The sequence below is a fragment of the Athene cunicularia genome (genome assembly GCF_003259725.1).
Source record: "Athene cunicularia isolate RWA chromosome 25 unlocalized genomic scaffold, athCun1 chr25_part2, whole genome shotgun sequence".
NCBI lineage: Eukaryota > Metazoa > Chordata > Aves > Strigiformes > Strigidae > Athene > Athene cunicularia.
Window position 1 is genome coordinate 3023 of NW_020799135.1, and position 11862 is coordinate 14884.

At 50.8% G+C, this 11862-nt stretch overlaps 1 protein-coding gene across 3 annotated transcripts; it reads left to right on the forward strand.

Annotated features, from left to right (window-relative positions):
- Window positions 1-163: 163 nt before the first annotated feature.
- SLC25A44 (solute carrier family 25 member 44) lies at window positions 164-11443 on the forward strand. 3 transcript variants are annotated; one of them, XM_026864075.1, is made up of 5 exons: window positions 983-1200; window positions 3400-3526; window positions 3852-4586; window positions 8216-8343; window positions 8873-11443. In XM_026864075.1, exons 3-5 carry the CDS (start codon window positions 3965-3967, stop codon window positions 9062-9064), a joined length of 942 nt encoding a protein of 313 aa, XP_026719876.1. In that variant the 5' UTR covers window positions 983-1200; window positions 3400-3526; window positions 3852-3964; the 3' UTR covers window positions 9065-11443. The 3 variants fall into 3 exon arrangements, with proteins under 3 accessions (XP_026719877.1, XP_026719876.1, XP_026719875.1); XM_026864076.1 differs by lacking the exon at window positions 983-1200 and adding an exon at window positions 164-246 and having other exon boundaries at window positions 3400-4586; XM_026864074.1 differs by having other exon boundaries at window positions 3400-4586.
- The last annotated feature ends 419 nt before the right edge of the window (window positions 11444-11862 follow it).

Consider the following 11862-nt stretch of genomic DNA (forward strand, 5'->3'; position numbering starts at 1 on the left):
GGTCGGGGGAGGCGGTTTGGTGCAAGATCCCTTTGGGTGAGGAGGTGGGTGCTGCGCTACTGAGGAGCCCAGGGGCAGGCAGGGTCGGGGGTGGCGGCGGGGAAGGGGATGGAGGCTCCCGGCGTCTTCGGGGGGGCTGCAGGACGCAGTGGGGGAGAGCGGGGGACACCCTGCGACATGAAACCGCGGCGCTGGGAAAGGCTTCGCGTCTGCACGACTGCTCATCCACACGATGACCTTGAGCGGGTACTGTACCAAACTTTGCTCGTGTTCGCCGCTTTTACAGCACATCGGGCTGTTTGTTTTGTTTTGGGTTTAGGTTTGTTTTTTTTTTTGTCTGGCCAAACGTCAGCACTGATGGCTTTATCTCTAAGGTGGGAGGGCAGGTGGCTGCGCCAGCCGCCCAGGAGGTTGTGGGTGTGCTGGGAAGCGATGGCCTTCGAGTGTCTCCGCCTCATCGTTTACAGAGAGACAGCGGCTCGCTGAGGGCCTGCAGATTATCACCCAGGCTGTTTTTTATATCCACTTCAATCCCGGGGTAAATTTAAGGAGCGCCACGGTAAAGACAAAACGGAGCTGCCTACTTAGACTGGGTTCGGCGTAGCGTGGCACAGATAAAAGGCTTCAAATTTGAGAGACTTGTAGTGGATTTGTTTGATCTCGTGTTTTCCCACTTGAGAGCATCTCCACAGGCAACCGCGTACGGCGGTTGGAGCTCGGAAGGGCGGCCTCACCGACTACTTCTGGATGGTTCCCAGGCCGTCGTGCGAAGGCATTAGTATGCTGAGCAGGAGACATCCTTGGCCAGGGGTACACAAAGGCCCTGTCTTTATTTGCCAAAGAATCATGTTTAGATACAGCTGCAGCAAAAACGGTTTGGAGAACAGATTGATAGGGCTGAATTAAAGAGGAGATAAGTTGGGGGGTTGTGGTCTGTGTTAGAAGACTGAAGCTGTATCCTGTAGGTCAGGCAACAAACTAATGAGAGAGCAGAAGCAGGTGCAGTCTGCTTGGTAATCCTCTGCTTTAATTTCTAGGCAGAAACTCAAGAAATGCTTTTCTATTCATAGTGAGAAGTCACCATCTGTATAGATCTATTGAAGTGTAGTTTTGGCGTGGAAGCTTCGAGTGTTGAAGTACAGAATGGCTCTGTGACCTGGGAGGGAAGCTGGTGTGCTTTTATTTCATTTTGGAAGGCGGGTCAGTTCTTTTGAGATTTAGCAATTACTTTTATATCGATCTCCCTGAAAGATCATCAAATTGAAACTGGGCACGACAGGATCGTTGCTCTGAGAAAGGCTCTGGATTTAATTTCTGGAAGGATAAATGCTCTGAGCAAAATTTTTATCTTGGCAGAGTGAGAATTGTGGCCGTGAAGCACCCCTGGTGATGCCAGGGTGCCTTCCCTCCTCACCTCCCCACAGGAGGAACTTTGCTTGCGAGCCCTGGGATTAAAGTGACATTGGCTTTCTAGTTTAGATCCTCAATTAAATCAGTAAGAGTCCAAAGAAGGTACAGCTATTTCCTCAAGGAGGCTAAAATTTTAAAGACAAAGCACTGTAGCACATAAACCGAAATAAAAATCAGGGATGCTTTTTAATTATTATTAATTTGTTTCCCTTATTGCAACACTGAGGATTTTTCTTAGCAGGTACACCTTACCTTTGATGTGGGGAGCTCTATTACATATGGTTCAGGTTTTGGGTGGCAGAGGAATTTGAAGTATGGACTAAACCCTCAGGCTTCACCAGGAAATTGCATTGGCTAGACTTTTTTTTTTTTTTTTTAAAAATATTAAGCTAGTGGGACTCCTAACAAGAACAAAATTATGTTTTCATAGGTGCTGTGTGCAGGTAATTCCTGTGTAGGAAGCTTTATGCTATCTAATTATGCCTGTATTAGTGAACCAGTAATACTGTAATTATAATTAAAGCAATACAACTTTTGTTTAGACAAGCCATGACGTTTGTTATACGTTATCTGTCAAGTCAATTGACTGTAACAATGAAGTGTAGTTTTCTTTGTACTAGGTAAAACAGGGTTTCCCCCACCCTCTCTATTGGACCTGGGTGCCCTTGGGTATTTTTAACTTCACTGTCCATCAGCAGGAGCCATGGCAGCCTGTAACACTGTTTACTGATGTTAAGCAAATATTTTGTTGGCAGATAGGCAATGAAATGGGCTGTTAATAGCACATCCCCCCCCTTAATTCCATAACTGTAATTTCTTCTCTGTGCCGGAGGTAGATAATTGCCATTGTTTTGTTACTGCGTTTCTAACCAGATGGTTCTTGGCTCTTTGAGCTCTCTTCACGAAACCTGCAATTTGGAGACGTTTATGCTGTGGTCTTCCTGCGTTACACTGATAACATAAAATAGCCCCCAAATCGGTCTGTGATGTCGACTGCATCTCATGTTAAATTTGAGTTCTCACTCAGTGAGAGTGAATCTGTTTTCGGTTTCTTGGCTCGGGCACGCTTGTTCCAGTTTCTACATTTGCGAGTGGAGCTGCTTGGTCTGGCTCTGCTCTTCGAGAGCTCAGCTCGTGCCTGTGCACAGACTTCAAATACCCGTTTGCCAGAGCCTCAAATGTAAGTTGTGATGCAGCAGCAGTCGAGCCCTTTCTAAAAATTTAGTATTCTGTTACTCCTGAAGACCTGGAGGCTTTTTCTGATACGGAAAGAAAATCCTTGTGGTCAGTGAAGGATTCGGTTTCATATTGAGGTGATTCTTTGAGATGCTCTTCTCTTTTTGCTTGTATATAACTTGCCCAGCAAGGAGATAAGCTTTTTTTCAAGCTTGGTTAATCATACACCAAGTTTGAGCAAATTCCAGCCAAAAGGGCAGCGGATGGAGCTGCTGAGAGTCTTGTCCTGGGGAAGCAGCTGTTGGTGGCTGCTGGGCGGGGATGAGCCGCAGCCGTAGCGCAGGGGGCAGGAGCCAGGGGCAGGGGCTGCCGGAGGAGGCTGAGCCAGGCCCTCCCCTCCTCACCCCTCCGCTCCTGGCACTCTGCATGCTGCCAGGGCTGGGGGGATGGCAGCTTTGCCAGCGTTACCAGAAGTGATGGTGCGCTACTGGAAGTGAGGATGAACTTTGCTCGCCTTAGCTGAAAATGCGGTTAGGCCCTGCTCAGCTGCGAGATCCCTGAGCAGGGACTGTTAACCCTTTATTTTCAGGGTCTCAGTCATCAACATGGAGACTCTACGTGGCTGTTTGCGTTTGCCTCGTTCTCTCGTTGCTGCCCCCTCTTTTCACAACCTTCCCTTCCAATCCCTTCCCTGGCTTGCATTACCCTCCAGCTTTAGGACAGTCAAAATGGAAACACCCAGAAAAACATGTCTCATTTGTGCAGGGAATCTGGGAACACAAATGGAGACTTATCGCTTCCTTCTTTGTACAGAGCCTGGGACTGACAAGTGACATCCTGACATCCAGGAATCCCAAACCCATCCAGCATCCCAAACCCGGAATGACTGGGGAGAAGCTGCTTTGGTTGACAGTCCATGTTCCTGCGTGCTCCTTAAAAGGTAGCGCTTGCTTTTGGGACAAGGCTCTTCCTCAGTGGATCTCAAACCGCTTTGCAAAGTCTGGCAAGCTTGGATTTGCAGCAGAGTAGTCTAGACCATCGTGAGAACTGCTGCGTGTGCTGTTAGAGTTTAACAGCGAGCTACGGTGACATCAGAACGCGCTGTCAACCGCGTGATACGGCCCCGCTTGCTGGGGTCACGGTCCCACCGCTCTGCCAGCGGAATGGTTTACACAAGGGCAGGAAAATCAGCAAAGTTACGCGAGGTAGGGTGCTTTAGCTAACCGAGGTGCTTCGTCCTCTACTGAAAGTGTCTCTCGTTTCAGATGCCAGCACCTCAGCCTAGTCAGTCCAGACAGGAGGGCTGAGCCTGGATCCGTTCTCTACTTTTGAGGTAGATCTGGGACACGCCACCTCTCCTACCCCACTCCGAGGAGTCATGGAGGACAAACGCAACATCCCCATCATCGAGTGGGAGCACCTGGACAAAAGGAAATTCTACGTGTTTGGGATTTGCATGACTATGATGATCCGGGTGAGCGTTTACCCCTTCACGCTCATCCGGACACGGTTGCAGGTTCAGAAGGGCAAGAGCCTATACAACGGGACTTTTGATGCTTTTGTGAAAATTCTGCGGACAGAAGGGACAGCTGGGCTCTACCGTGGCTTTTTGGTCAACACTTTCACCCTGATCTCTGGACAGTGCTATGTGACAACGTATGAGCTCACCCGAAAGTATGTGTCACGGTACAACAACAACAACGCTGTGAAGTCTCTGGTGGCCGGTGGCTCAGCCTCTCTGGTGGCCCAGAGCATTACAGTGCCCATCGATGTCATCTCCCAGCATCTTATGATGCAGAGAAAAGGGGAAAGCATGGGCAGGTTTAAGGTGCAGAACCAAGATGGCAAGCGGATGTTGGTCTTTGGCCAAACCAAGGACATCATTGTACAGATTTTCAAGGCCGATGGCTTTCGAGGCTTCTACAGGGGCTACGTGGCCTCGCTGCTCACCTATATTCCCAACAGTGCAGTCTGGTGGCCCTTCTACCACTTCTATGCCGGTAAGTGAAAGGAGACTTCGGATGTATCTTATCCCACGAGACCTAAAAGCACCTCAGATCCATTCTGAAACTCTGGACACAGCGTGATTTGCTTTCTCTTTGGTTTGGGGTAGGTGCAGAACCCCCAAACAAAAAGCTGTATCTAATTTAAACGCATTCTGCGGATGTTGGGAGGGAGGTTGAGCGGAGCGTTGTTTTAAATGCCAAATCAAAGAGTAGAGGTCTCAGTGCTAGAGGACTTAAAACTAGATAGCTCTAGGCAAGAGGGGCTCAATATATCTACCTGAACTTTCCACTAATCCCAAACGATGCTGACTTTGCATGGAAGTGAGGAAGGATCTTGTCTGGCACTGGGCAGAGTTTTGAAGCCACTGTGTAAGTATAATCTGTCCTTCAGTTCACATCAACTTGGGAGTCTCGTATATGGCAAAATACTTCTAGAGCCACAAGTCTCAGAGCAAAACCAAATAACAGACTGGTTTGGGTTGGAAGAGACCTTAAATTTCATCTAGTTCCCACCCCTCTGCCATGGGCAGGGACACCTTCCACTAGCCCAGGTTGCCCAAAGCCCCGTCCAACCTGGCCTTGAACCCTGCCAGGGAGGGGGCAGCCACAGCTTCTCTGGGCAACCTGTGCCAGGGTCTCACCACTCTCACAGGGAAGAATTTAGATCTCATCTAAATCTCCCCTCATTCAGTTTAAAACTGTTCCCCCTCATCCTACCCCTACATCCCCTGATGACGAGTCCCTCCCCCCTTTCCTGCAGCCCCTTTCAGCCCTGGGGGGCTGCTCTAAGGTCTCCCCAGAGCCTTTTCTCCTCCAGCTGAACCCCCCAACTCTCCCAGCCTGTCCTCACATGGGGGTGCTCTGGCCCCCCGAGCATCTTCGTGGTCTCCTCTGGACCTACCTGAGCAGGTCCGTGTCCTTCTGCTGTTGGTGCCCCAGAGCTGGACCCAGCCCTGCAGGGGGGTCTCACAGAGCGGAGCAGAGGGGGAGAATCCCCCCCCTCGCCCTGCTGCCCACCTGCTCTGGGTGCAGCCCAGCACACGGGGCCCTTTCTGGGCTGCCAGCACCCGTTGGTGGCTCACAGGCAGTTTTCCACCCCCCAACCCCCCCAAGTCCTTCTCCTCGGGGCTGCTCTCCAGCCCCTCCTTGCCCAGCCTGGGTTTGTGCTGGGGATTGCCCCGAGCCACAGGCAGGACCTTGCCCTTGGCCTTGTTGAGCTCCATGAGGTTGACACAGCCCCACCTCTCCAGCCCGTCCAGGTCCCTTGGGATAGCACATCCCTTCCCCCAGCGTGTTCCCACACCACACAGCTCGGTGTTGTCAGTGAACTTGCTGAAGGTGCCTCGATCCCACAGCCCCAGCCCCACCACAGCCCCTGAGGATGCCACTTGTCACCGCTCTCCACCCAGACACAGCTGCTGACGGTGACTCTTCCGTGCTTTTGTGTCTTAAGATCATGGTTCAGTTTCCAGAGCTTTAAAACTGGCAGCAAACCTTGTGATATAAAACTACATTTAACAGTACGTTCTCTCCATAGCTCAGCTCTGGTAATCCTCAGGGTGTTCCCAAATATTAATGGTATTGCCCAGCTAAGATTTACTTATTTTCCCCTGATAATTCTTTAGATTTCTGTTGTGCAACTTTGCATGTGGTTTTTAGACTAATATTTACCTAGTAGCAATCTGCCTAAAAGTGATGATAATGAGAGGCTTAGATTTCACTATATAAGGCTTAAAGTATATCTCAGAAATCACCTGCTCTTAAAAATACAGGTGTTGCAAATGCCCAGTCTGTTTATCAGAGTGGGCCCAGTCTGGTGACAGTGGGGAGCATCAGTTACACATCGGTGCTGCGTTTAAATGGCAACAGCAGCTTGGGATGTTGATCCTGCCTGAGCTTTTAGACAGTGGTCCCTTTGCTCTCCACGTCAAAAATTTTTAATACCAAATCCACTGTATCAATTGTAAGACTTTCATGGGGAAAAGGTTCAAAAGTGGCCATCTAAGAATACACAAGTTGATCTGGACTTGCCTCTTTCAGATGTTTGCTCTCTTTCCTAGTGTTCTGCAGTGAAAGAGTAGGTCTGATGGTAAATGTAGCCCCGGCTGTCAGTACATCTCGGCTTTGGCTGCCTTTTCTAGTCCCTTTTCTCCATCCCTGGGTCATGTGCTGATCTCAACCGGCAGCAGCCCGGGTCACTGGACTTTCCCAGGGCTCAAAGTACACTGCTGGCAGCGATTCCGATCGGTGTTCCGGGTTGCAAACAGAGCAGCTTCCTTCCCTCTCGCCAGATAGACACAACCACCACACACCCAAAGAAAGTGGGACTTTTGGACTGTCTTCCCTACAGCTTGATTCAGTAAAAGTGTGGGAGTTTCCAGTCCTGGTTGCCAGGTAGCAGGAGCAGAGTGAGGAAATCCCTGGGATGAGCAGAGCCCAGCGCTTTTCTCCTCTGAGACACCCCAGCAGGATACCGTGGGGATATCTCTGAGACAGTGAGCTCTGTGGCAGTGACAGCTTTCTGGATCCACACAAATCTCCACAGACAACATGATAGCCTTGTCTAAAGGTTTCCCCCTCTACTTTTTAAAGGGGGGGGTAAACGTTTCCATGCTCTGTTTTGGGGATGTACAAGCCTTTTCTGCCCAGCGGGTCTGAGAGCCTGTGTTTGAGCTGACCAGAGGCTGCACAATGGAGCTCTGAGCCACTTGCTCCCTGTGCTTTGCTAACTTTCTGGTGGGTGTGGAAAGCACCACTTAGATGTGCTGTGGGTGACTTCTGCCCTTGGGCCACAACAACCCCCAGCAGGGCTACAGGCCTGGGGAGGGGCGGCTGGAGAGCTGCCGGTCAGAGAGGGACTGGGGGGGTGAGAATGAGCCAGAGTGTGCCCAGGGGGCCAAGGAGGGCAACGGCATCCTGGCTGGTGTCAGCCCTGGCGTGGCCAGCAGGGACAGGGGAGGGATCTGAGCCCTGGGCTCGGCACTGGGGAGGCCGCCCCTCGATTCCTGGGTTCAGTTTTGGGCCCCTCACCCCAAAAAGGCCATTGAATGACTCGAGCGTGGCCAGAGAAGGGCAACGGAGCTGGGGCAGGGTCTGGAGCACAGGTCTGCTGGGGAGCGGCTGGGGGAACTGGGGGGGTTCAGTCTGGAGCAGAGGAGGCTGAGGGGAGACCTCCTGGCCCTCTGCAACTCCCTGCCAGGAGGGGGCAGAGAGGGGGGATGAGTCTCTGGAGCCAAGGCCCCAGCGCCAGGCCCCGAGGGAATGGCCTCAAGCTGCCCAGGGCAGGGTCAGGCTGGCTCTGAGGAAGGATTTCTGTGCAGAAGGGGCTGTTGGGCGTTGGAATGGGCTGCCCAGGGCAGGGGGGAGTCCCCGGGATCCCTGGGGGGGTTGGAGAGTCGGGCTGAGCCAGCGCTGAGGGATCTGGGGGAGTTGGGAAGGGTCAGGGGGAGGGTCATGGTTGGACTGGAGGAGCTTCAGGGGCTTTTCCAACCCGGATGAGTCTGGGATTCTGTGACAGGTTGTAAATCAAGGATTCTGCCCCCAGCAAATCAGTCTCAATTAGCAGGTGGAGTTAAGGATAAGCAGCCACTCGTCTGAAATTTTACACTCTCTCCTGTTCCCAGAACAGCTTTCGAGCTTGACTCCTAAAGACTGTCCCCATCTCCTCCTGCAAGCTATATCGGGGCCGCTCGCAGCTGCGACAGCTTCCACGCTCACCAACCCCATGGATGTCATCAGGGCTCGGGTTCAGGTAAGCTCAGCCTGCTCAGCACGTCTGTCTGCAAGAGCAGCATGATGCAGGGGTGGGGTTCGGTCTCGGCTCTTTGATCTCTCTGGCTTCAGGTAAACTGCTTCCCTTCTCTCGGTTCGTAGGTTGTTCTGTCCTAGATACTGTGCTGCTTAATTTACAGTCAGCATTAATGGGAGGCGGCTCAGGTAGTGAGGCTGCCTTCACCTGCCTCAAATGAGGTTCCCCAGAAGACATGGCATTCTTCAGAAAAGGAGAGGTGCTTGGAGCAGCGTCAGTTTTAGTGAGACTTGAGCTGTTGTGTTGATCCAGCCCCTTCTAGATGGGAGGAAGGAGTTGACAGCTCTAATATCCCACTTACTGCTGCCTCTTTAGGACTTTTTTTTCCCCTCCCTCAGGGAGTTCTGGAGACTAGATCAAGGTTATTGGACAGGCTGATCTGTAGTCTCTAGAGTCCTCAGTTGGAGCAGAACCCCAGAGCAGCTCAGCATGAAGTCTGGCAGCTCGGTGAATATTTCTTCTGGCTTTGCAGGTGGAAGGCAAGAGCTCCATCATCCTCACCTTCAGACAGCTCATGGCGGAGGAAGGGCCCTGGGGCCTGACTAAAGGCCTCTCTGCTCGCATCATCTCAGCGACTCCTTCCACCATCGTCATCGTGGTGGGCTATGAAACTCTGAAGAAGCTGAGCCTCCGCCCGGAGCTGGTGGATTCGAGACACTGGTAGAGGCAGCTGCTGCACGTGAAACCTTCGTTGAACCCGCTGAATTTGGACCGTCACGGTTGAAAGCTCAGGAGAGGCAGCTGCCGTCTCCTTTGTCTCTAGCTGGTTTCACAGTACGAGGCAGAAGCAAGAGCAACTGCAATTCACCTCTTTAGATTTGATTGTGATACGATGCTCTGCTGCTGTTTCTGCTTAAAACCATCAAAATGTGACCTTTGGCAATGTTGTTTGCCTGTGACAGTTCATTCAAAAGCAGCCAGGTGTGTGAATGCATCCTGGCAAGTTCTCAAGTTCTTAATTCCTTTTTTTTTTTTTTTTTTTTTTAAATTAAAGACTTACTGGCTGAAGCAAAAAGCCAGTTTATTCTTTTAAGTTATTTTAATTTTTGCCAGACTTCCGAGGAGGGGAGTCTAACAGGCTGCAGCAGAGCCCTCTGGTGGGTTGGGTGCTGATTGCAGTTGTACTGTGGGAAGCTGGAAAAATAGAGTAGACGAGTAAACTTCTCCAAACACCCACATTTATTTCTAGAAGATGTGAGACGAGAGTAACCTGGAGCCACTTAAGACCTTATTTACTGCGTTTTGAATAGATCTGTACATACCTTTTTTTTGTATGTTCTTGGAAAATGTTTCCTATCTCTCATCCTTCAAACAGCAAGCTGGCTGGTAGGCAGGTTAGGAGTTGAGCTGGCTGTTTGTAACTAGCTGATGGCAATTTTGACACCTAACCTACGTTTTTAATCTGTTGCTATTTAATTTTTTTTCTTATTTTAGGGAAGCTTATTCTGATTTCTGGGGGACTTGAGTGGTTGTTCTGTGGCCTTGTTCAATGTGAGTGTCAATACTGCATGTTCAGGGTGGCCGCTGCCACTTCCCACCTTTAGTTAGTTTAAGCCCAAACAAAAGTGTTTGGAAGTGTCAGGTTGTTGTGCTGCCAGCAGCCGAGAGGAGAGCCGAGTGTGATTAGAGCTCCAACTGGATGTGAGGTGGAGAAGAAGAAAAATGCTCGTACTGGCTTTTGATCCAGTTCAAACCTGATTGGCATGTTCATATTGAATAAGAAGTAAGGTTCACTAATACTTTGTAAGTTTAAATCCTGCTTATCCTGTTTGGGAAGGGCAAGGATGATTCTTTGCACACTCTTGCTGGATCAAAACCCTAAGCTGTGGTCTATGCTTTTTACCAGATGCAAACTTGCACTCGAGCGATGAAGCAAGAGGCTGCTTCTTGGGGAGGAGGAAGGAAGGAATAGTTTGACTTCCCTCTGCTGGTCTCAGTATTTGAGATCTGCCTTTCCTGGTGCCACGTGTGGTGCTCACCCCGGGTAGTCGTGTGTCCAAGAGAGACGCCTCCAAGTAACAGACGTATCAGCGCCTCTGTCCATCTCGCTGCCCTAACGAGGGATTCCTGGTTGTAGTCTTGATCCTGCCGAACTGTGGCTGCTGCCCGTCGTCTTTTCCACCTGGGACTTGCTAAGCGTGGTTCTTACCTTCATCCCGACGTCTGCAGTTCAGCCCAGGCAGAGACTGGATGTGCCACAGTTTCTGCTGGAGGTGGAACAAGTACAGACAGATGCTGCTGAAGTGGGAGAGGGACTTTTATGTTTAAGGCACAGCTTGGTTACAAGACACAGTGCTCTTTAATGGGGTTGCAGCTGAGTCATCAAAGGCCTTTTAATCCCACCTTTGTTTTTCACAGCGTTAAATGAGGTGATGTGTGCCTGCGCCACTGACAGAGCTGGTCAAGCAGCGCATGCTGCAAGCGGCTCTTCTGTCACGATTTTGTTGTTTAAAAGACAAAACCAGTTGGCGGATTCTGCTCTAAAAAGTGGAACAGCCGCATCACAAGGTTGCGAGGAGGTATCCTGAGCATACGGTAGCCCCGTTCGCACACGAGGCCAGTAGTAATACCAATATTAAAAGAAACAATAATAACCAGCCTCTGCTGGTTACCAGCAGGGTAAGTCTTGGTGTGTGTCGCAGAAGTGGCAGACGGCACAAACGTAGGGAGACGCTCTCAAGCTTAATATTCCTCTTAACCAGCAAAGTTCTTGACAACTAATAAACTTCAGAGACCTTCAATTTGACGCCTGAGTTTAAAAACGCATTAGTCTGGGTGAGTGCATTTTCCAGGGGAGTCAGCCAGCTTCTGTCATTTCACAAGGCTGTGTTCTTGGTTTTAGCACTTCGCCTTCTGAGGAGCACTAGGAGGGACCTGACCAGCTGAGCCTGACTGAAAAAACAGGGACAGTGACAGCGCACAGAGCTGAACAGCCTAGAGCAGGTGTGGTACTGGAAACCATGGATTAATTGCAAGTCCAGATCTTCCTTTACAAGCCGTGGTTAGTTCTGGTTAGCTGTTACAGTCAGCATCTTGACAAGGGGAGAATTAATGAGATTTACTGCTTTTCCCCTCTCTTTTGGTGCTGAACATGGATTACTCTTCCCCTTTTGAATTCTTCAGGCTTGATCGTTTTATTTCATTAACTGGGAATATTAAGTGTGCCTGGGAGCAGGGGTGGGTGGGGGTTAACCCCGGGATCTGTTTATTGTGCTGGTCGCCCTGCGCAGGGGCCAGCTCGCCCTTTCCTGCCCTGATGCAGCAGACGGGACATTTCACCCCTGTGATTTTTATTGTGTTGGGGGTTTTTATGCTTAAGCCGTTCTGCCGTGGTTCGGGGGTGGGCGGAGCTCTGCGTGGCCACGCCCCCACACTAAAGGGCGCGTCCCAAAGGGGCGGGGGGGGAGCGCGGCGCTCCGGGCATGCGCAGTGAGCAGGGGTGGGCCCAGCGCGCCCACCAAT